Genomic DNA, 23006 nt, shown 5'->3' with positions numbered 1-23006 from the left:
TGTGTCCCTTGGCTGTTTGGGGAAGCGAGCGGGTGGGTTTGGGGATGTGGTATTTAGGCAAGCTTCCGATGCCTTGAACCCTGACATGGCTCGGTGACACTGCCAGGTCCCTGGAGAGGGGGATTGCTGCGGGCCGGGGCTTGTCTGGGACTATCGCTGGCCTCCTCCCGCCGGGGTCTGCCCCGCTGCTCCCGCTGATCCTGTCGAGACCTTTAATCCGTGGGGGATCAGCAAATTAATCCACTAAAGCATGAAGGGCCTGAGCTGTGTTTAATCGCTCCCTTTTGTGTCAGGGGACGGCTAAATGACCATACAAGAGAAAAACCCACAGAGGGGTCAGAGGGGAGGCGGTGGGTGATTAACCCCTGTCACCTCCCTCCAGGCTGTGGCGCGGGGCGAGACAGGGCTGAGCCCGCAGCTTGGGGCTGGGGCATCGCGGGCATCATTTGAGCCAGCGTCCCTGTGCGCCCTGATGCTCCGTGTCCCCAGTCAGGGGTGGCATTGCGGCCCACAGCACTCTGCAGCCCCCCAGCATGGCTGGAACTGCCCCAGCCACAGAAGAGACAAGCTGTGAGAGGTCTCAGCCAAGCTCCCAGCAGACTAGCTGTTATCATGGCAATTACCCCCCATACGCCCTTTGGGAGCTATTTTGGCCGAGAGGTCGGCGGTGCTGACAGCGGCCGAATCCTCCCCTTGCCCCCAGGGAGGAGGAGCCGTGCCGGGGCCGGGGGGGTGGGGTGGGGTGGGGGGTGCTGCTGAGCAGAAGCCGTCTGCCTGCTCCAGCACAGATTGTGCCAACGCGTGGTTGAGCGCGGCGAATGCTCGCAGCCAGCACCCTTCAAAAATATCACTTGGGGAACAAATGACACCACCTCCCCCTCGCCATCCTCGCACACCAACGCCCTCGCCCCAGCAGGGGCGGCCACGCCAGCCTGGGTGCCGTGGCCCCCCAGTCCCCCCCTCCCATTTTCTTCAAAAGGAGAATAACCTGCAATATGTATATATATATTTTTTTTCCTTTCTGGAAACTAATGGGCTCCTTAAATAGCAAAAATTGCACCCTGTAATTAAGATCTTGCTTTTTAAATGATTAATCATTCTAACCCCTTCCAGCGGCATCCCACTTACTGCTGCTCTCATATTGAAATGCAGATCGGAGAGGGAGGGAGCCGAGCAGGTCTGTGGAGAGGAGCAATTAAATCTTCCAGCTGTCGCTGGTCCACCCCATCCTCCGTTTTTTTTGGGAAGCCCTGGGAGTTGTCCGCAGGGCTGGCTCCATGCCCTGAGCCACATCCCCCTTTTTGATCTCCATCCTTCTCCCCACCTCCAACCCTTCTTTTTCCGTTGTCTCTTGGTTTCTGGACTCGGTGATACTTCCTCACAGCAAGGTCTGACCTTCCTTTCCTTGGAAGTGCTGTCAGCTCCCCAAAAAGCTGCATGTCCCCCTATTCCCAAGTGAAAGGGGAAAGGATATGAATGCTGGGTTATGGTAACATCAGCCAGGGGCTGTAGAGAACCGGCGATCCCTGCCCAGCCCATAACAACCAGCTGCTTGTTTGTGCACTGCGTTTTGTGCTTCTGCCTATGCCAGTGCTTGCAGCCCTCCAGGGTCTCACCCTCCTGTCCTTCTCTTGGAAACTTTCCCCTGAACCACATTCCATTGTGAAAAATCAAATCCTGCAAAAGACACCCGTGAACATGTGCCACCTCCCTGCAAGGGGTTCCCCACAGCCTCAGCACTTCGCCTCCCTCATTCACACTTCTGTGGGACCAACTATGGCTTTCCCAGGATGCTTCAGCAAGAAAACTGCTCAGCTGTGTAGAAACCATAACCAAAAGAAGCTCCTCTCGCCTAAATCCCTCCTGTAGACCCTCTCTAGGTTGGAAGGGATCCTTCAGGTGTTTTCTAGAAGCATCCAGTTCGTTCTTCAGCCCATTGTGATGAAGCTATGACTGGATGGAAGTCAGCCAGGGGAAAATATGCCTGGTTTCACTCCCCAGCAGTGTCAGGCTCATGGCTTGGGAAGGCCAGGCTCCCTCCTGATCACCACCTGATTGGGAAGGACCTGGGATGTACATTTCTGTTTCAATTCTCTGCAATAAATCCCCCTTTTGTCACCCCCTCAAGACAGTCCCATGGCAGGTCTGCGAGGTGGCTGGGACTCCAACCCCCATCTCCACAGGCCAAGGAGAAACCTGGTACCCCAGGTTTATTGAAGTCAGTACAATAGACACAGAGTTTCTCCAAGGAACCAGAGAAGGGCGTCACTGGAGTTTCTGTGACCAAGTGTCTTGTATCTCTCTGCCAGTCTGATTTTTCTAATACGGAAAAGGAGACGAGACAGGAAAATGTGTAAACATGTGAGATGGGGGAAAGGGAATGACAAAAAGAAAAAAAAGAGAGGCTGGGATGGGGAAAGGGTGCTCCCCATAGAGTGGAAATGAGAGGAGAAAATACTTTCTCAAGGAGGTGGGAATGGGAAGCAGGATCCTGTGTTACTTTTGCCGCTGAAATGCTCCTGGACTGCACCTGTCTTCTCAAATGTTTCCAAAAAACAAAGATTCCCAGAAGATTTGAGTAAGGGAGAGAGACTGGAGCTCCTCTGGACCATCCATCATCCCACGGTCACCAACCACAGTGCATTGGGCCGGTGCAGCACTGAGCACTGGGGAAGAGCACAGGAAGGATGCTCCATGGGTCGGGGGAGCAAGGAGTGAGCCTCCTCCATATGACAAGTAAGACACCATTAGCCCTCAGCAGCAGCACTGTTTCCACTCTGATTTTAGGCTTATTCTTTATTCTGGGTTGCAATGCCTAGCTATGACATGGCTGTAGCATAGGACATGGTTCTCCTCACCAGGTACTGACCTCAGCCTGCCAGAGCATCCCAGGACACGAAGGCAATATTGCTGATGAGGTCGAGGGGAGTTCCAGCCCTCCACCCTCATCCTCTCCACATGGATATATCTGACAGGGAAGAAGGTCCCTATGTACCTTGTCGCTGCTGAAGAGAGCCTTGGTCTTCATGGTCACCAGGTTGGCTTGTAATGGTGTGGACAACACTGACCTGGGCTTCAGAGGCCTTTTTCCCATGATAAAACACAGGTGATATCAACAAGACACATAACAAGCTATGGGGAACCAAGCAGAGCATGAGCTGCCTTCCCAGATGGGCTACTTCTTGCAGCCCCCATGCTGCTCTGACACCCTCTCTTATGTAGTGTGGATTCTCCAAAACACCCAGTAATCCTCCAGGATTTTGAGGCCTTAAACGTCCATTTTGTTGGTGTTTTGGCCTTGGTCTTGCTGGGAAAACCAAAGCAACCAGGTGTGGAAAGGCTGTGCTCCTCGCTCGTATGGCCAGGAGGACTGCAAGGGTTAACCCGTGGGAAGCGGAGGCGGGTACAGAGTCCTGATGGGACCAGATTCCCAGAGCACCAGGAGGAAAGTCAGCAAACCCCACCAAGCTCTCAATTTATGGATCGCCGCTCCTCTGCATGGCCCCTTTCTTCCTCCTTTTTCTACTCCCTGCCCCAAGTTGCAAGACACAGGACCCCAGCCCATCCCCGAGCCCCCTCCATGCCATCATTTGCATTTTCACCAGCCTTGATTAATGCCAGAGCCTGTTTATAGAGTTACAATCTCCAAATTAGGTTGCTGAAGGCATCCCAGGCCAGCCCTGGAAAGATCTCAGTGGCTGAAAGGAGCCATAACTAAGCCTCAAGCAGACGTCTTTATTCAGCTGTAATTGACGTTTAACAGACGTCTGTAACTTCGTCTGGACTTATAAAAAAACCCGAAAAAAAGTTCTCCCCTCTCTTTATGTTCCCCCCTTTTATCCAGCAGTCAAAAGTGTAAGAGCCCACCACACCGGCCCCACTCGGTCAGTGTGCAGCAGGGGCCGTGACAATAGTGGGGCTGAGACAAAGCCGCAGCCCACGCTGCACACACTGGCGCCTTGTATGTCTATTTACCTCCTAGAGTGGTTTATGCTAATTTATTGGCGAGCAGCGACCACTTCTGCATACTGATGTGCCATGACTTCTTTCTGAGCAGGGGCCCTCGTCTGCAGGGAGGCCCATGGGGGGACCCCCTTCCACACTGGCGGCGCCCCAGGAAAGGATGCTGCAATGCTCAAGGCTCCCCATGTGCCCCCAGCCCATCCGAGCTGCTGGTTTGATTGCATGATGGCTCTTTATTTTGGTCCCAGTTGGACACAGGGTGCTGATACTGTCCCTTTGCACAGGGATGTTCCAGGTGCTGGAACAAAACTGAAGTAAACCAAACCCGTAGCCATAGGCTGGAGCTAAGGGCACAGAAAGAAACGCTACAGATAGCTGTGGAGACAGCCGGATTTTCATGTAAATATACCTCTACTGTGTTCTGCTGACATGTGTGAGTATGGGAGGGTGCTCACAAGTCAGGAAGACACTAGAAATCGGGATAAAATTATTTTCTTCTTTCCTGAGTGCTTACATTGTGTACTATTCTTTGCTGCACATTGGTTTATTTCAGCACTGGGACATGAATTCTCCGGTCAGGTTTTACCGACTAGTCCTTGAAGACAAATTTTCCTTTCTGACTCAAGAAGATGTGGTGCCACCCAGCCCCTGGCCAGAGAAGAGCCCGTGTGCTCTCCTGCAGATGATCAGACCATCAGGAAGACAGTCAGGTCTCTCTCTGCAGACCACATCCTTCCCAGACAAGGGTTTTACAAGAGCATTTTCAACATCGAGACTACCCAGACTTAAAGAGTAAATTGGTTTTAGTGTTTCAGGATTCCCCAGAGAAAAGTGAAGTCGAATGGGGAGCTGCTGCTCTCACCCACAAAGCACCTTCCAGCACCTGCCAAGCACAAGCCAAAGCAAAGCCAAGGCCTGGAGACAAAGCCAGGAGAAACAACTGAGGCAAAAGGCATAAAGTCAAGAGCAATCAGTTTCGATACTGGGGACTTGCTGTTTGTAGCATATGGAGATCCTAGAAACCTGGTCAGTGCCATGATGATGTGAAGGTTGGGGACAGTTCAGCATGAGCACTGGGTCGTTGTATTGCAGATGACAGAGTGAACGAGTAGGGTACTTTATCCAAGAGGAACACATACCGTTTGCAGGCTTAACAAAACAGTGGGACAGGAAGCTTTAAGATGTATGTCAAAAGTCCTTTGGCCTCCCCAGGAGAGGATGAACGGTGTGCTCCAGCTCCCCAGTTCTTCTACTGCTCCTCCACACAGTCAATTCCTGGCTGCAGAGCAATGCAGGAGACCTGTCTGTGCAGTGGAGGATGTGTCTCATGGCTAGCAGAGCCAGCCAAAAGACAGAGAAACCAGTCCTGATATACCATACAAGTGCTAAGGTTCCAAAGCTGAGAGCTTGCCCCTGCCGGTGCAGCTAACAGCCAGAAAAAAAAGGGTGACAGAGAGTTAATTGGGCAGGTGGGACTGCAAGAGATGTTGTGGAGGTCAGCAGACCTCACCTGTGCTTCGCTAGCTCAAGCCTAGAGAGACTTGAACATGGCCTTGAGAAGCTGCTGGCTGGAAGGGATTTTTTTCTAGGGTGGGTGCCCATTGCCAAGCATGGCAAGCAGCCCATGCAGCTGCTGCTATCCATGGCAAGCACAAACCAACAGAGCTCACCGTAACACCACTGTCCCCCCAGATGTCAAACATAGGTACTCCTTTTCCTGGGAAGAGTGGAGAAAGTCATCATGCCTCCGATGGCAACTTAGGACAACCTCAGGGTGCTGGGAATCCTGTCCCACTGCCCACGGTGCTGGAGGTGGCCATGGCATTGGCACCGGCACTGCTCCTTCAGACACCAAGGGACCACTCCCCAAACTGGAGGAGAGCTCAGCTCGCCAGAGAAGCCAGTTTTTCAGCTGCTTTGTGCTGCTAAAGCTACAGAAAGGGGCTGTATCACAGCCACCGATCCAGCCTTTTGTGTTTCTAACCCGAAGGATCAGGATTTCTTTCCTTTTTGTGCTGCTCAAAGCAGCAGCAACTTTTGCAGCCCCTCTGGCATCCTTCCCTGGGGCTTTTCACACCAGCTGGGCACAAAGCATGGCTGTGGGGAGGGAGCAGATTGTGGCGCTGTGCCGCAGTGATTCCCCATTCCTGTGGAAAAAGAAAGAGCCTCCCTGCAGGTCTCTTCCACAGTCCACCTGCATGTCAGTGCAATGAGTCCTCGTCACCTCTGCCTGTCTTGAGATCAAGGGCTCACAGGAGTCTGAGGTCAAGAAAGTCTTCCCAGGCCGAGGTAGGGACAAGGGGTTTTCTCCAGGCTTTCTACAGCAGTGGAGAGGGAGAATTTCCCATATAGGGCTGAGCACAAAGAGCGTGAGCTGCTGTGCATCGGTAATACCCAGGGGTGCCTTCACTCAAGGCCAGCAAGGGAGGTTCGGCAGAGGCACTAGTGGGTCACTGGAGGGGTTACAAGCATGAAGGAGAGCCTCCTTCCTCCCAGCGCAGCACCCTGCCTTCGACAGAGCGCAGGCAGGGCTCTGGGAAGGTGCCAGCTCAGGGCCTGGCAGCCTGCAGCGCTCCCTGCACTGCTGCCTTGCAGGAGAGGAGGGAGATGTGAGCACCATGTCTTAGGCGAGGGCACCTCATGCTGGCAGCTCCAGAAATAGCCTGGAAAGTCTTTGTTTTAATAATTTCCCTTCTTTCTTGCAGGGCAGTTGGCTCCTGCTGGAGCCGGGTGGGAGACGATGCTCCAGAGCAGTGAGGCTGCAGGGACCAAAAAGCTGGCCCAAGCCTGCACATCATCTTACTGTTTCCTTTGCCACATGTCCCCCTGCAAGTCCAAGCCCAGAACCACCCCTGCGTGATGGCAAGTGAGGCTTTCCTTTAGCTACTAGCACCAAGCATCCTCCAGGGCCATCTCCCCAAGGTCCTGCTGCGCCCTAACCCACCGGGACGTTTGGGCTATGGGTATGGCGGGGGCTGCTCTTCTGCAGCCCAGCTAGGGACACCCCCATGTGTGGCAGCAAACCCCAGACATTTAGGGCTGAGCCCCTGACCCCAATGCCCCAACCCACCCTCCAAAGGCTTCTGCATCTTCCCTTTCCTCCCAGGGCTAGCCACCTCTGCAGGGGCATCCCCAGGCCTCACCAGCGAGCTGTTATCTGCCAGTCAAAGGTGGGTGAGAAAAGAAAGCCCCCCCTAAAAACAAGATGTCTGGTGTGAATCTCCTGATCCTGCTAACCCAAGGGCTCCACTGGAGCCGGCCGCATGTAAGTGGCGGCCCTGGGTCTCACTTAGCAACAGGGCACGGAGCAGCCTGTGGCTGGCGGGAGAAAAAAGGGTCTTTTCTTGTCGGTGAAAGATTGATCGTTGGGCTGAAAGTGGCCCCTCCCCTCTTTCAAATACTTGTCAGCAGGGAGAATACAGCTTAGATACTGGGCTGATCAGATCATGGCTAATCTGTTATTCCTGGCCGCGAAAACTGCCGGAAGACTTTCAAACAACTTCACTGGGAGCGTGTGCGGCAGGAGGTAGCAGGCAGGAAGACAGCAAGCAACTGGCAGCCCCGTGCCGGCATCCCCAGGACACCTCCTGCCTGTGGGATGTGTGGGCAGGCAGTAGTGGTCCCCCACCCCATGCCACCATGGGCTGGTGGCATCCTCTGTGCCATGGGCAGGGGCGGCAGAGGGGAAGGGGTTGGTGCCAAGTGGTGGGAATGGAGTGGCTGGCCAAAGTGTCCCCTGTGGTGAAAGCTGGGCCCTCCTGGTTGCGTGTCTTTTTCTCCCAAACCAGGTGGCTTGGAAATGTTTGTCACTGTGGAAGGACATCTACCGCGTGTGTCCGGGTGCCTCGGCATTGCAGAGAGTACCAATGAAAAGGTGGCCAGCTCAGAGAAAGGTGCTTTTCTGGTTACTCCCTCCCACTGGGCTGAGATGTGTGCAAGGGAAAAAATAGACCAGACAATTTGAACAATTCATACTCATGATTTGCAGGAATTTCACGTGGTGGCCCAGATTCTGCTCCTGTACATGGGGGTACATCAAAGAGATGCGGTTAGGAGGAGAGGTAGGAGCACACTCACAAATACCTCCTACAAGCCCTGCTATGCCCAGCACTGGGGCCAGTGTGAGTAGACAGCCCAGGAGACAGTGGCAATGCACCCTTACAGCCAGGACCCCACCTCTCCCTACAAAACCAGATTAGATAGACCTGCTTTAACCATTGCCACTGCACATGCAGGTAAGACCTGATCTCCAGGCCTGGCACATGCTGCTCTGCCTCTCCCCAAATGCTGTGCATGCCCATGCATCTTGCCCATCCACATCACCCTGATCCCTAGCTCTTTTGTTGTCACTGCCTTGCCCTGGTGCATACCACTGCCAGCCTGGCTTTAATCCTAAACCTACCTCTTCTGGGCTCAGCACTAACTATGGTTATTGTGCAGGACCTGCTGTGGAGATGGACCCTTGGTGGGACAGCTCTGACTGGGACAGAAGGGAAACTACCCCAAAATGGCCTGAGCTGATGGAAGCCTGTGGGAGAGGGACGGATGCCCAGCGAGTCTGGGGACTGGCCCACACCCAGGCAGGCTCCTCTTAGTCAGGAATAATTAATTACCTTCTCAAGGATCTTAGCTTCAGCCCTTCCCTGCTCATGCTCCAGCCTAGGAGAGGAGGGAGGGAGGAGACGGCAGCGAAGAGGGTAGAGAATTAATTGGACATTGTGTTGGGAATCGCCTCCTGGTCGCTGTCAATCTTGGGAGTGAACAGCCTCTTGTCTCACTCAATAGGAACTTTATATGGTCCTTTAATCCTTCAGTCCGTATTGTCAGAGCTTCCCCCCTCCTCCTGTCTCTCCTTCCCACCGCAGGACTTTTGATGACCCCAGCTGTCTGAGGCAATACAAAGAAGCCCCTTAACTAACACCCTGTGATCTATACAGGCAATAAAGAGCTCCCCTTGACAAGGATTTGTGGGCAGAATATATGCAAATGCCAGGAGGTGTGCGGGTGGGGAGGTGTGCCGAAAAAGCCTCTGCGCAGCAGGGCATGTCTTGAGGCACTGGGGATGCATTGGCCCAAGCAGGGATACGGTGCAGGTGAGGGATGGCCAGAGAAAATCAGGGCTGGCCAGGCCTGGCTGGACATTGCACAACCCCGCCATGGGCCAAAGCAAAGAGGAGTGCCCCATTCATCTCGGCTGCAAGGCCAAGGCATCCATGGGCACGTAAATGTGGGGCTCCTGGCCTGTGCGCCCCTGTGCTTTGCTCCTCCACGGCCACCCCCCGAAGTCAGGAGGCCATGCTCCTTCCCACATTAGCACATGAATGGGGTTAGGGGTGGGGGGGAGGCGGGAAGGGGGGCAAGCCCCCACTGTCCACTCAAGCAAACAATTTGGCTAGCAAATTGACATAATTACAAGGGACAGAGAGAAAAGAAAGGCAAGCCCCCTCCCCTGCGCTCCAGAGGGCCCGACCCCTGCCGAGTTACTTAGACCCTTTGTACAACTCAATGCTAGGTACTGATGAGGGGACGTATGCCCTTTTCAAGGGCCCTAAGCGACTGGCTGCCCTAATCTGATTACAATTTACAGCGCTCCTTCAGAAGGGGCTGGAGTGGCGCTCATGCAGGCGTGGACACACCGGGTCCGACATGCATGTGCTTGCACCAGCGTAAAGGTAGATGGATGTGCACAGCAAAGTTAGATGGATGTACATAGTGATACAGCGACCGGCAGGCTGGCATGCGTGTGTGACTGCATGCTGACTTCGCTGGCAATGTGGACAATGTGGTTTTCAGTGTGCCAGTTGCACGTGGTCAAGAAAGCTGAAGGCATGTGGGTGGGGACACAGGGCTTTGTACACATGGGCACACCGCCAGCAGATCTGTCATGGCCAGCACCTCGGGCATGCAACAAGCCTGTTTCAGCCCCAGTCTCGGGCTTGCACCATGTACCTGCACCCATGCACACCAACACACATGTGGGCACAGATATAAGCACATGATCCCGCTTCTCCCGGGCAGGCCTGCAGATGGGGACCATCTGCAGAGGCATGGGGTTCCCCACCGGGAGTGGGGGACAGCAGAGGTGAGCAAAGGCCTTCCCCCAAAATCTCTGCAGCAGCTTGCAGGAGCGGGAGTGCGAGCAAAGCCTACCACCTGCCTATTAAAAGCGGGATTAAATGATGCTGTTCTCCCCCCAGCCCCCCGCCCCCTTCCCGCTCTTTCTAACATCATCCCCTTGGGGAAACCACCACCTTTACATGAGATTTTCCTTTTTTTTTTTTTTTAACTTCTTTTCTGCTCCATGCCCCATAGATCCCAGGGGATTAGCAGCCAGGCTGGGCCTTCCAGACTCCTTGAAGGAGGGTTGTTTCAGCCAGCCCCCCCATGGGAACGTGCCCCAGGACAACTTTGGTCAATGCCTCCGGTGCTTCCCAGCCAATTTGTACCACCTAATCCCCGCGGGTATCGACAGCCCCTTTCTCACACGTCCTCCCGCCTGCCCCTGTTGGAGCAGCCCCAATCCTCTGCTCTCTGTGCTCCCCCGTTGAGAAGCCCTCTGTCCACCGCTGGGGCCGCGACCGCACTTCAAACATGTCTGCCCGACCCTGCCATTGTTTGCCAGGGAATTAAAACTGCAGGCCAGCCCCAGCAAGTGATTTAGGTACTGAGACCAGACTGAGCCCCGCAAGACCACGAGCAATAAAACGCTTCGCTGCCCAGCAGCCTGGGCAATTTAGGTGTCTTCCCACGAGGAAGAGGCAGAGCCTGGAAGGATGGGGAGCGGGGTCAGGGCTCTGTCTGCTGGCACATGCACACAGGGCAGGACTATCTCCTGGCTCTCAGAGACCTGCCCCACCAGAGATGTGGGCTGGCCACCTTACTAAAGCAACAAGGGTTGCTCAGTCTTTGCAGTTACTGATCCCCACGCCCCCTTGCAAGCTCCTGGGAGGAAAGACCAGAGGCCACGCGGGCTGGACACAGTATCCCCACAGTGGGACACTGCCTCCCTGGGAGCTGGCACGGCTGGAGGCTAGCTTGTCTGGGACGTGACCAGAGGCTCAAACGGGGTGAGACAGAAGGGCACTGGCCTGGAGAGGCAGTAGGAAATGCAGTGCCCAAGAGTGCTTTGCTTTCAGGTGGTATTGAAGACTTGGGACAAAAAGTTTTAAGGCTCCACTTTTGAAATGAGATTGTCTACAGTGCCTGCCAGTAAATGTCCCCGTGACGGTTTCTGACAGGCTCTGTGGATGAAGATGTGAACAGAAAATGGCTGTTACATCTTTTCCCCAGTGCAAAGAGGCTGTGAGGAGATCTCCTTCCTTCAGCAGATCCCAGCACAGGGAAATCAGGAATTGCCCCCATTTTCCCATCCCTGCCTTGGGGGAAAGTGTGCAGCTCAGCATATACTCAGCCTCTGCACAGATCATTCTCTGGAGACCATTTCTAACCCCTGTCAGGCATCTCCTTTGCCATCATAAAATAATATACAATATACCACCAGCTGGCAAGAGGGCTAGAGCTCCTGACAGCCCAGCTACAATATTTCTGAATTTCCCCTTAGCCAACAAACCCTTTCCCTGCATCCCACACCACTGCCGTGCTTGAGACCTTGCCTATGGAGGGTTTTAGGCCTTTTCTTATTTTGTTACTCTTCTTTTTTCAATAGTGAGGTTGTCTCAGGCCAAACACAGGCAACGCCGGTTCAGAAGAGAGCAACTCCTGCGCCTGGCTGTCCCCGTCCCCACGCCATGGCAGGGGAACACAGTGTTTCGGCGCCTCCTCCTCTGTCACAATGTTTTTCAGCTCCACCAAGCAAAGTGTCCAATTAGAGCAGAGCCTCTTGCTTCCATCTTTGCCGACATTTAATTAACATGCTGCTGCTGGCAGCCGCTGACAAATTCCAGAAACATGTTGTAAAGGGTTTTTGTCTTTACCCAGCATGGAAAATGAGGGTGTCATATCCCGAGGGGATGTGAATAGCTACTTTTGACTCCCCCCCTCAGGTGTGAGAATTACAGCTAGACGCGGTGAAGACACCTATCAGCCCTCCTACCTCCTTCTCCCCCCTCCCCCCCCTTTTCTTTTCTCCTGCTCCTCATATCACATCATCCTGGAAAACACGCAGGTTTTAGGCCTGATTTTCATTACTGTGTCCCCCAACTCTGGCTGAAGCCTGATGGTCCGGTTAAGAGCCTGTCGGCTGTGCTCTGGCTTTGGGCTGTTCCCTTCAGGATAGCACTGGTAAGTGGAAGGAGTGGTCTGATGACACTGGAAGAAATGGCTGAAGCCAAAGACAAGGAAAGTGTCTGCCAGCCTGCACCGTACCTGCAAACAAGGCTCCCAAGGAGCTGATGGAGGCCTCAGCAGAGCACTTGAGAAGGTGATGGCGGAGGCATGTAAGTGTGGCCAGACTCAAAGCTGGCTCTTACCCAGGACTTGGATGGCAGCGTGAGCATGGGGACAGATGCTGCACCCCAGCACAACCCCCCCCAAGAAAACCACCAGCCTGGGCTGTGCTTCCCACACAGGCTCAGCCCCTGCTGTGGAAAGTCTGGCTGTTGCCTAGAGCTGCTGTATTTTAAGGTGACAGGTCCTAAGTGTCCCCACACCCTGCATTATCCCTGCATTGCCATCGCTTGTGCATCCACTTTGGCCACGGGCACCAGGAGTGTCCCAGCGCCTCCGCTTTACTCCCAGCAGCCAAGAGCTCTCCCAGCAGCTGCCCTGTGCTGCCAGCGGGAGAGACGGGGTCTTGGTGACATCCCACCCTGCTCCACCACTTGCACAAGAGAGCACAGGCCCGGAAAGAAGAACACGTTTTTATTTTATTTGCAACACCTCATTACAAAAGCGGAAGGTCCAGGCCTCATCGCCATGGGTAGAACATGAGCCTTTGCCCCACCGGGAGCGGGGCGCAGAGTCCTGCAGTGGAGGATTAGGCGGCAGGGGCGGCCCCGCGGGCGGGAAGATGGCGGGCAGCCCCGCCGCCCCCTGAGGAAGCAGCGGCCTTGGCGGGGGGCGGCGGAGGGCTGCGGCCGGCTCAGGGCGAGGCGGGTTTGTCGGGGTTGTGCATGTGGTACACGTCGCTCTCCTCGTCCTCCGGCACCTGCGGCGCGGCAGAGCCCTCAGCGCCCCGCCACAACGGCCCCTCACGCCGCGGGGCGACAGCGCCATCTTGTGCCTCCCGCCCCTCCCGCCCCGCTCCCGCGGCCGGGCACGCCTCACCTCCCAGTAAACGTCGTCCTCAAAGCAGTTCTCGGCGGCGGGGTCGCCCCAGACAGGCAGCTTCAGGATGGCCCCTGGAAGCAGGCGGGCAGGACGGTGGGCAGGGGGCCATAATGTGTGTGGGATGCAGGCAGGGTGTGGATGGCTGGAGTCCACCCGTCCCGACAGCAAAAGGGGCAAACGCAGCCCTGGTGTAGTGCTTGGAGCCCATCACCCCTTTTCTCCAAGCCCATTTGAGCTTGCTCCCTGCTCGCTGCCTGTTTTCCCCTGCTTGTGTGGGCTTTGGTGTGGTCCTGCTACAGGGTATCCAAATGTGAGTAAGCTGGGGGCTGCAACCCTTGCAGTGCAAGTGGGAAGGACGCATCCAGCCACAGGCAGGAGTACATGGACACCGCCATTTCAGCCACAGGCTGGACTCAGCCCTCCCCTCTCCGTGCTCCCCTGGTGCTTACCTACAATGGCACCCCCGGCAAAAGCCATCAGCAGAGACACGACAATGCCGGCTGCCTGGAACCCTCCTTGGACATTGGGTGTCCGTGTCTGGTACGGGCCAGTGAAGTCAAATGCCTTGATAATCCTGCCAAGGGCAGAAATGGTGAGGATTGTTCCTGACAGGAGATCTCTGGTTCTGGAGGAGCCACGTTGCCCTGCTCCCTCTTGGGGACACCTCCCTAGCCCCATCCCTCTTCTGCAACGGACCAGGAGAGTGTCACAATGACACAAAACACCACTCGCTTCCTTCTCCTTGGGCCCCTGGCAAAACTTTACCTAGGAGGAGCCCAAAATATAAACATTGTATTTCAGACCTTCAGCCCTACATGACCCCCCACACAAAATGCAGGGACGGAGGGAGGAGCACTTCCCCATCCACTGTGCCTCAGATAATGCCAAGGAGCGGGGTTATGGCTCATTCTGGAGGCAACCAGAAGTCAGATGCAAGAGATGAGTCTTTTACACTTTGGTAAGCCCGACACAGTCAGTGAACCCATGTTTTCAAGGGGGAAAGGGGCAACTCTGGACAATTAACAGGGGCTGTTAATTGCTTCTTGCTCCCAGTGCAAGGAGCCCCAGGTAAAATCTGTTCTCAAGGAAGATTTTCAAGCTGTCTTACCCTTCCTTTCCATATATATCCTCTGTGGCTGCAGCTGCAGTGATGGCCCCCACTATGCCCCCAATAAGGCCCGGCATGCCGTGGAGGTTGTGGATGCCACATGTGTCCTGGATGTGCAACCTGGACTCCAAGAAAGGCTGAGGGGAAGTGAGGTAGAGAGAGATCAGGAACATGAGCACAGCCCTGGGAAGGATTAGTTCCTTCTGTGGAGGAATGGGATAAGCAGAGAAGGAAGAGTGATACTGTGTCCCACTTAAGAGCTAAGGGCTTGTAGACAAAGATGTGAGCCAAGCTCAAGATAAAATAACAACATATCCTTCAAACACTCCCCTGTTGGGAGATTGAATCTTCCTGAGCATTTTGGGGTGGTAAATGGAGTCAGAAGGGCATCTATGTAACTGATAGTGGGAAGCAGGAACCCTCAAAGGGAAGTGAATCCATTCCTGGTCTCCTTAGTAGGACCAGGGCTGCAGACGCCTAGAGCAGCACTCACCGTGAGGTAGACATACCCCACCGTGGACACAATGCCACTGATGAATCCGACAATGAGGGAGCCATATGGAGTCAGCATCATCTCTGCGCTGGTGCCCACAACGACGCCACCTGCCAGTGTTGCATTCTGGATGTGGACCTGCAGAAGTAACCGCTCTGTCTTGGCATCTTGGGGAGACTGCAATTGCTCAGGGATGGTGCAAATGGTAAAGCGGGAGAATCAGCTCTGAAAATGCTTCCAGAGGAAATATCAGGGCCCATTTTCCTGCTTGTTGGTGAAAAACAAGAGAAGAACAGGCAGCCTCTGCAGCACAGGCGCACATAGACTCCCACTCTCCGTACCACACACATTCTTTGCATCCACAAATCTGGGTGGGGAGTTGTGATGAGATGGAAATTGTCTCACCCATGTGTCATGCAAGCTCTGCTGTCACAGAGACATGTCACCCACACACATAACACATACAAGTCAGCCCCCCGATTGCTCACAAGCTGCTGCGCAGGCCCTGCTCGGCTTGCTGGAGACTGCTGCCAAACATAGTTCTGCAACATGTCCATGAGTGCCTCTCTGGGCAGATCAAGTCCAGTCCCTGCTGTGAATTAGGTCCACCACATGTAGGGCATCGTCCTGCACCTCAAGGACTGCAGGACTCACTTCCACCTACTTATTGAATAAAGCCTCTGGGTTTCTGCCTGGATGCTGGCTGCACCACCACACCCTGAAACCCAGTATCAGTTCAGCAAAGGAGAAGTGCCAATTGTTTCCTGGACCCTCAATCAACCTCATTATAAGTCCCCTGGGCAGCGCAGGGCTCTCTGCTCCCAGCTTACCATGTCAAGCTTGCCTTTCTTCTGCAGCATGCTGGAGAAGGCAACTGTAGTGAGGACACAAGCAGCCAGCGAGCAGTACGTGTTAATGGCAGCCCGGTGCTGGGCATCCCCATGCTCAGAAATTGCCGAGTTAAAACTGGGCCAGTATAGCCATAGATACAGGGTACCTGGTGGGATGGGGAGGAGGGGACAAAGAAAAGAAAGGGAAAAGAAAGAATACAGGGATTGAAAAAAACCTCTAAAGAAGATTTTTCTGCACAGGGGATAGTTAAATTCTGTAGCCCTGCTGCCCTGGACCTGCACCCCCCATGACAGGACCATCATCAGGAGGGGCTGGCAGAGAAGGGAAACCAAAACATGTCCTTGTATTCCCAGGCACCTTCTCAGCCGAGCCGCTGATGAAGGAAGCTGAGTACCTCTGAGAGGTGGAAGACTGGGATGCAGAGCTTCTCAGCCCCAGACCCTGGTTTGGTTCTCCCAGAGACACAGGAGGGACCAGCCCTCTCCAGCCAAGTGGTCTGCATGTACCAGTGCCCATGAGGCAGGAGAAGACTCACCGATCATAGCGAAGAGGTCAGAGTGGTACACGGAGCCCTGCTTGTCCTTACTCTGCTCCAGGTTTGGTCTGTACAGGATGCGTGTCACTGTGAGGCCAAAGTAGGCTCCAAAGGTGTGAATGGTCATGGAGCCACCTGCGTCCTTAACCTGCAGCCATAGGAAAATAGAGGTTTGCTTCTGCAATCACCATTCATTCTGGAGCTGAGGTCTGGTTTGCATCATGCCCAGCTGACCACTTATCCTTCCAGCCTTCACCCAGTCATGGGAAGAAGTGGACTAAAATGCTCTGGTCCCCCTATCTATCCTGCTTGCTTGGTCCTGTGCACAGTCATTACATTCCTCTTAGCTTCTCCTTGGAAGGCATCAAAGCAGAGGGGAGTTTCTGACCTGTCCCAATGGCAAGTGGGTTGCAGCAATAGCCAGGTTGGCTCCCATGTGCACTCTGATCCTCTGGGAGTTCATTTGCTTCCCAGCCCTCCAAGCCCTGTCTTGGAGGGCAGGAACCCTGCCTCCATCAGCAGACATCTTGTCATCCTTGTCACTTGATCTCCTTCTACAATGCCCATATTCCAGCAGGGAGAAAGATGAGAGGGAAATCTCAGGCACAAAGAGAATAACTGGCCCTTTGTGCTAAGACTCCCTGTCCACCTCTAGAGCCACAGTGAAGGGACCCAGTGCTCTTTAGTTGCTAGGCTTGTGTGTAAAACTCTGGGAGGTCTCCCTGCTCATGGAAGTAACCCCCACTGACCACCTCTTTTCTAATCTATCTACTTTTTCTGCCTGAATTCTTGCGTTTCAAATGCTTATGAAGGCAGTGGCTTGGTGGAGCCATAGCAAAGGGAGACAATTTGCAGAGATATGGAGAGGAAGGAGCAGAACCAAATGGGTGCTGCCTAAAGCCTTACATGAAGCAGGTTGAGGAGAATGTACTCATTCACTGAGAAGAGCGTGACTTGAAACAAAGTCATGACGAGGAGCTGAATGGGGCTGGTTTTGCCCAGGATGGCCCCAAAGGCAATGCACACAGAGCCCACACAGAAATCAGCATTGATCAGGCTGGAAAAAAGGAAGGATAATTGTGGTTTAATGAGGACATGCTCTTCCATAACTGACCCTCACTCACCCCCAGCTCTAGAGATCCCACCCAAAGACAAACAGGTGATTAGGAGCCAGCCCTAGATTTCCTACTGGCGTTCCTCCGATCCTGACATACTGTCCAGGAAAGGTGCTTTCCCCCAGATTATTTAAATTTTGTGTATTATATATGTTCTCAGCACTAGTGTCCATGGTGCTTGGCTTGGGACTAAGGGGTGACACTCATTTCACATTTCCCTTTAGGCAGTACCACCATAATGGCTGGTACCTTTGCTCTGAAAGATGGAAAGCAAGCGGAGGCAGGCGGAGGGAAGACAACATTTTAGAGACTCATTTGCACATTGGGGCAGGTGCTGCTAGCTGCTTGGCTCCCATCCCAGCACTTCCACTCGCCAGTCAAGAGGTGGCATCCCAGAGCCCATCTCCTCCTTACTTCTCCACTCCAATGAGGATCTTCCCGCTCTTGAAAGAGTGGAACCAGCCTTGCATCAGGAGAGCCCACTGGATCCCAAAGGCAGCAAGGAGGAAATTGAAACCCACGGCTCCAAATCCATAACGCTTGAGGAACACCATGAGGAAGCCAAAGCCCACAAAGATCATCACGTGGACATCCTGGAAAGCTGTGCATAGAGAAGGGACCATCAGCTCTCTGGGGAAGGCAGGGCTGTGAGCGCTGTTTGTAGTTGGCGGTGAAAGGAAACTAACCACATCAGTGGCAGTAGGGGGAAAATTCAAGGGAAAATATATGTTTGTCCCATGTCTCTGCATTTCTAATTCTGAGAATGGTTCAACTTTTGGAAACTGGTTTTTAGTTAAAAGGCTGTCTTGAAAGTAAAAAATGTTTATTAAAAGCTGCGTGCAAAAGAAGACCGGAGACTAATGGAGTATAAAAAGGAAAACATTTTTATATTCAGATTGTTTTTTCCCCTTTTGTAAAAAACTCAGAAAATGTCATGTAAAATGAACAGTGAAGTTTTGTTAAAAACACATGAATGGTCATTTTGGGTAGGTCCATCCAATGCAGTGTCCTGGTGATGGCTCAGAGCAAGAAGAGTACAAGAACAAGGGAAGTTTACAAACACATTTTTAAATACCACTGAAATCAGTGGCAAAATACCCTTGAGACCAGTATCCTACCTTGTGAGATTTGGAGTGCTTAAACCAGAGAGACCCAGTTCTTCCTACAAATGCTCAGACCTGCTAACTCAAGCCCCTCAGATGCCCTTCCCTGGGGGAATCCAAACCTGCATGAGCCTCTTGAATGAACTTCTCGGTGCAGTAAACCTGCTGTACTTTTTAATGCTGCACATTTCTATCAGATAAGAATCACTTTGCAATTAAGTGAGCTGAAACACTGCATGCTTACAAATTGAACCATGCGAACTCTCACACTGGAGGCCACTATGCCCATGAAAAGAGCAGGAGACCCAAGGCTGGGTTCCCCCACTGGGAGACTCCCACCAGCAAACCCACACTATAGAACAAGTAAACACAGCATCAACGGAGCTATGCCAGCAAGTTCTGCATTATGCAGCGCACAAACCATTATAGCCACTATAACCAGCAACATCTGTGCACCTCAGAGAAGGCACAAGCTCAGAGCAAAGGAAATGCAGGGACTGAGAGTCTGTGCCACCCCGAACCTGTGCTGAAATCCAGCAGCCCCAGATCCGCTCCCTCAGGGACAGTGGGATTGTATCCGCTGCTTCCTGTAAGGGCTGGGTGAGGTTTGGGTGAGGTGTAGCTCTGCTGAAAGCCATGGCTTTTGTCCTTTGGTGCTTTACAAGATCTTGCAATTTGCAGAAGGACAAGCATTTGGACAGGCTCCAGCAATGTATTGCCATCTTGCAGAGCAGATTAATCTGCTTGTTTTTAACAATGTCCCCCATGCCTATGAAATCACTCATAAAAAAAGGAAGGAGACAAGATCAGCAGCTGGCACTGTTCAGCAAAGGTCACTTCAAATGCAGTTCTCCATGTGCCTTAAGAACCAGTCTTCCTAACTCTGTTTTTACCATACAATCCCACAGACTTTCCCTCTGCAGCTGTATTTATTTTCCCCACCTCTCTTCTCCAGTGTAAGCAACACAATACACAGCTAGAATTATCTGCTGCCATTTGCATTATATATTCTCACTTTCATCGTAAAAGCAGAAGTACACAGGTCAGAGTTAAAGCTGTGGACTGTGCTCCCTCTGAAAACACAAGCGGATCCCTGCTGTGTTTTAGACCCCGTACAAACCCAGGAGGAATAGCAAGTCTTTCTTCAAACTGCACCCAGTCTAAAGGCTTTTTCTAACCCTTGCATTTGTTTTCCCTTGGGAAGAATAATGTTGGCATCACTCAGAGGCAGCCCAGGTGCTGCCATGCCCTAAAGGTTTTGTGACCCTGCTTTTGTGGGAGGATAATTGCTGTCACTATTGAGAGGAAGTGTTTGGGCTTTGGGAATGCTGCCTGTGCTGAAGAATCTAATTTCTTTTCCCTAGAGAGCAGAGAAGTCACCCGTTAGGGAATATCAATGTGCGATTCAAAATGAGAAGGGATTGTCACACTGACTGGACCTGGCAATGGGCATCACCTACACAACTGTGCATAGGCTTCCCTCTACCTGCCTTCCCCATCATCTCTGAGCTTGGAGGACCTGTCAGTTTGTCACTCCTATCCCACTGCCATTGCAGACAGGTTCTATGGACAGCAGCAGTTGCAGACACATTAATACAAATGATCCTCTGGTGTTCAGCAATCTCACTGTCTTCTGAGCAGTGCTGGATAGACACAAGAATCAAAATGCCAGGGCTCAGTCGCCTTGCCATGTTTGCCCATCTTTGCAGAGAGAGAATATTTCTGATTAGATAATGGAGAAAAGCCATCTGTGCTTTTGGGCACGTGAGCCCTTCCTGAGGTCTGAAACAGAAATGTAATTCAGTGCTAAACTGAGCTAAGCAGTTGCTTTTAGGTTGATTTAGTTGTGTGAATCCATGCAGCCATTTGAGGGGGAATATCTGGCACTGCAGAGGAGGGGTGGGATATGAGGACAGAAGAGATGTCACATCTTCAGCTCCTACAAGCTCTTTCTTGGACCCCTGACGTCCTCCAAGAGCAGCCCTCAGGCACTGCTGCTGCTTCACACCAACCTGTGTGGGGTTAGTCCCAAGGGCAGATCTCAAGGGAGAGCCCAGCGCAGCCATGGCCATACACTAATGCAGAGGCCAGCTGAGCAGCAGGTTTCTGTAAGCAAATCCTTTTCTGAACTAGCTAATCCTCAGCAGCTACAGGTTTCTATAGCTCCTTTGATTTAGCAGGTGTTTTTAATGGAAATGTTCTAAATAGATGCATGACTCAGGCCTGTTGCTTCCTTGGAAACAATTGCCTACAGAAGCAGCCTGTTCTGAATGGTTCACAGAGATGACCAGCCCTGGAGATCAAAGCTGGCCAAAGGCACCGCCTGGCCAGAAGGGCTTCAACCACCTGAATAATCCCCGTGGCAATATGATGTAGTGACCGAAGAGCCCTAGGAACCTGGCGGGTTAGGAGGATTCCGGCATCGAAATGCTAGTAGCTAAAGGGCAATTTAGTAGTGAGGGGGAGGACGTAGGAAGGGGAGGAAGATGTCACAGGATCTCGACAGCCGTTCCTCCGTATGCACAGAAAAGCTTGCTCTGATCCATAGCTGAGGGAGGGGGCAGCAAGCCGAAACTTGCAGGGTGCTGGGAAAACGTCAGCCCTATTCCTGGAAGAAAGACGTCATATACTGGTGTCACGGTACCCTGCTGACAAAGCCCCAAGAGCACTGGAGGGCCATGAGGCTTTTCTCTTGCTCTTTGGTGCGCCCCAAACCAGCCTCAAGGCAAGAGCCCGACTTCCCAGCAATCGGTGGAGACGTTGCCTCTGACAGGCTCTGCCACGGCATGGGATGTGATGGGTTGGGATGGGGACCAGCCAGCACCAGGACTAGGCTTCCCAAATACTCACATGGGTATCGGAAGTAGAAATCATTCTCTATGTCACTGGTCACATTCATCTTTAGCTTCTCTTCCTCCCAATGTGCGTCAGCTTCGGGGCCGAAGCGCACGAAGACCCCGAAGAGGACGATCATGGCCACCTCCCAGAGGAGGCATACGAGTGGGAGCCGCCAGCGCATATACGTGTTCTTTGCCATCCCCTGGTGCCTTGGCCGCTCCATCCACAGGGATCCCTGGGGGCCTGGCAGACCGTGTGAGCCCACGTCCCCCGTGCTCGGCCAAGGCGGGTGACATATATAGGTCGGAGAGGGTGAGGTGGGGCCCAGGGAGGTGCCTGCGGCAGGATCACATTTCAGAGTGTGAGAGCTTCAGCAGGCTTGCTCTTCTTGCCCTCCTTCCTCCCTGGGAGGAGGGACAGGTCTCTGCACCTTTTCCCTGAGCAGCTCAAGCACCTCTGAGCCCTGCCTTCCTGGGGACGAGTAGATGTGAAGGCCAGTGTGAGTGGGGAGTGGAGCCCGGGCGTCCTGCCCCCTGCTTTGCCCGGCCCCACACCCTTTCCATTCCCCTTGCAGGAGCACCCTGACCACCACAGTCCCCAGCACCCTCCCTCCCTGCACTGAGTGCTCCCCTCACGAGCCCCTGCCCTGGCTCTGCAAGCACCCTTCCCCAGCTGGCACTGAGGGTGGAGGCAGGGTGCCCCTTGCTGCAGCTCTCAGCTGTCCCCCCACCATCTTGTGGGGCACAGCAGTAGCCCCAGGAGACTCTTTGCCTCAAGGTGAGACCGTCCTGCTCCGTGCTTTGCAGCACGCATCCAGACAGTCGACCACACCGTGCGAGTCAGGGTGGACGTGAGCAAGACAGGCTTGCCACCCCATGCAGGGCAACTCCCAGAGCCTCTTGGGCAACACCAAACTGTCACCAGGGCCCATTTCCTCCTGGGAGCCTCTGTGTGGGGTGTGGAGGTGGGGGGACACAGCCTTGCTGCAAGGGGGTCTGCCTGGGGCTGCCCACCCCCAACTCAGAGCAGCTGGCTCTCTTTGACCAAGAGTGAATGGGGCTGAGCCCAGGGGCCATGCTCCCTTCTGTTGACCAGGAGAAAAATGAGCTGTGGGGCCTCTCCATGCCCCTGCCAAGGCAGCCTGAGTCACTGGGTGCTGGCCCCACTGTGGGGCAGTCCCAGGAGGAAGATATATGCTTTAAACGAAACGCCAAGATCCTGCATGCAGGCACAGACATGCAACGGCCCTGTCAAGGCTGCCATATATCTATAAGGATATATGTGACACATGTCCCATCATTTCCCGGAGTGATTTACCCAGTGCATCCTCCCATGAAGACAAGTTGGACTGGGGCTGCATGAACCAGGGCAGTACTCTGAGATGGTGCTGGAGGTGGGACTGGACACCTCAGAGCTGCAGCCTAAAACATCCCCTCCTCTGCTATGGAGCTTCCTTTAATTAACAAACAGAAACAAAATGCTCCTTTCTTCCTATGGCTTTGAACCATGTGATCTTTCCCCAAAGAGCTGGGCGAGACCTCCAAGCGGATCCCAGCTCATTCCTCTGCCTGCAGATCCCCAAGATGCCTTCAAGTCTTCAAAAGATGAAAGACTGCAGCCCAGGCAAGCTGCCCAAATTTGCTGATGGCATCTAATTGTGGCCTGCAGGCTGAGCAAGCAGCTCTGATTTCTGTGTTGATTAGGCAATAATTTGAGTATATTAGTTTTTCTTGTTTGCTTTCTTCTCAAAATGACAGATGGCAGAAAAATG

At 53.4% G+C, this 23006-nt stretch overlaps 1 protein-coding gene across 2 annotated transcripts; it reads right to left on the bottom strand.

Moving 5' to 3' along the window:
• Positions 1–12762: 12762 nt before the first annotated feature.
• RHCG (Rh family C glycoprotein) lies at positions 12763–21718 on the bottom strand. Of its 2 annotated transcripts, none has more exons than XR_012661722.1 (10): positions 21248–21699; positions 17709–17895; positions 17086–17236; positions 16180–16327; positions 15623–15789; positions 14793–14930; positions 14300–14436; positions 13641–13765; positions 13189–13484; positions 12763–13069 (listed from the first exon to the last, which is right to left on the bottom strand). XR_012661722.1 is itself a non-coding variant. In XM_075100573.1 (10 exons), the coding sequence occupies exons 1-10, from the start codon at positions 21456–21458 to the stop codon at positions 13004–13006; spliced, it is 1404 nt and encodes a 467-aa protein (XP_074956674.1). In that variant the 5' UTR covers positions 21459–21718; the 3' UTR covers positions 12763–13003. The 2 variants fall into 2 exon arrangements, 1 of the variants encoding a protein (XP_074956674.1); XM_075100573.1 differs by having other exon boundaries at positions 13189–13262; positions 21248–21718.
• Positions 21719–23006: the final 1288 nt, after the last annotated feature.

The sequence above is a fragment of the Phalacrocorax aristotelis genome, chromosome 7 (assembly GCF_949628215.1).
Source record: "Phalacrocorax aristotelis chromosome 7, bGulAri2.1, whole genome shotgun sequence".
In the NCBI taxonomy this organism is placed as follows: domain Eukaryota; kingdom Metazoa; phylum Chordata; class Aves; order Suliformes; family Phalacrocoracidae; genus Phalacrocorax; species Phalacrocorax aristotelis.
This window is presented reverse-complemented; position numbering and strand designations above follow the sequence as displayed.

What these genes read in the sequence shown, in the direction of transcription:
- RHCG (XM_075100573.1), bottom strand. Translation starts at nt 21,458, where the DNA reads ATGGAGCGGCCAAGGCACCAGGGGATGGCAAAGAACACGTATATGCGC. An exon ending in TGACCTCTTCGCTATGATCG is followed by an intron (nt 15,790 to 16,179) that starts GTGAGTCTTCTC and finishes CCATCCCACCAG; the next exon opens with GTACCCTGTATCTATGGCTA. An exon ending in GATATATATGGAAAGGAAGG is followed by an intron (nt 13,766 to 14,299) that starts GTAAGACAGCTT and finishes TGCCCTTGGCAG; the next exon opens with GATTATCAAGGCATTTGACT.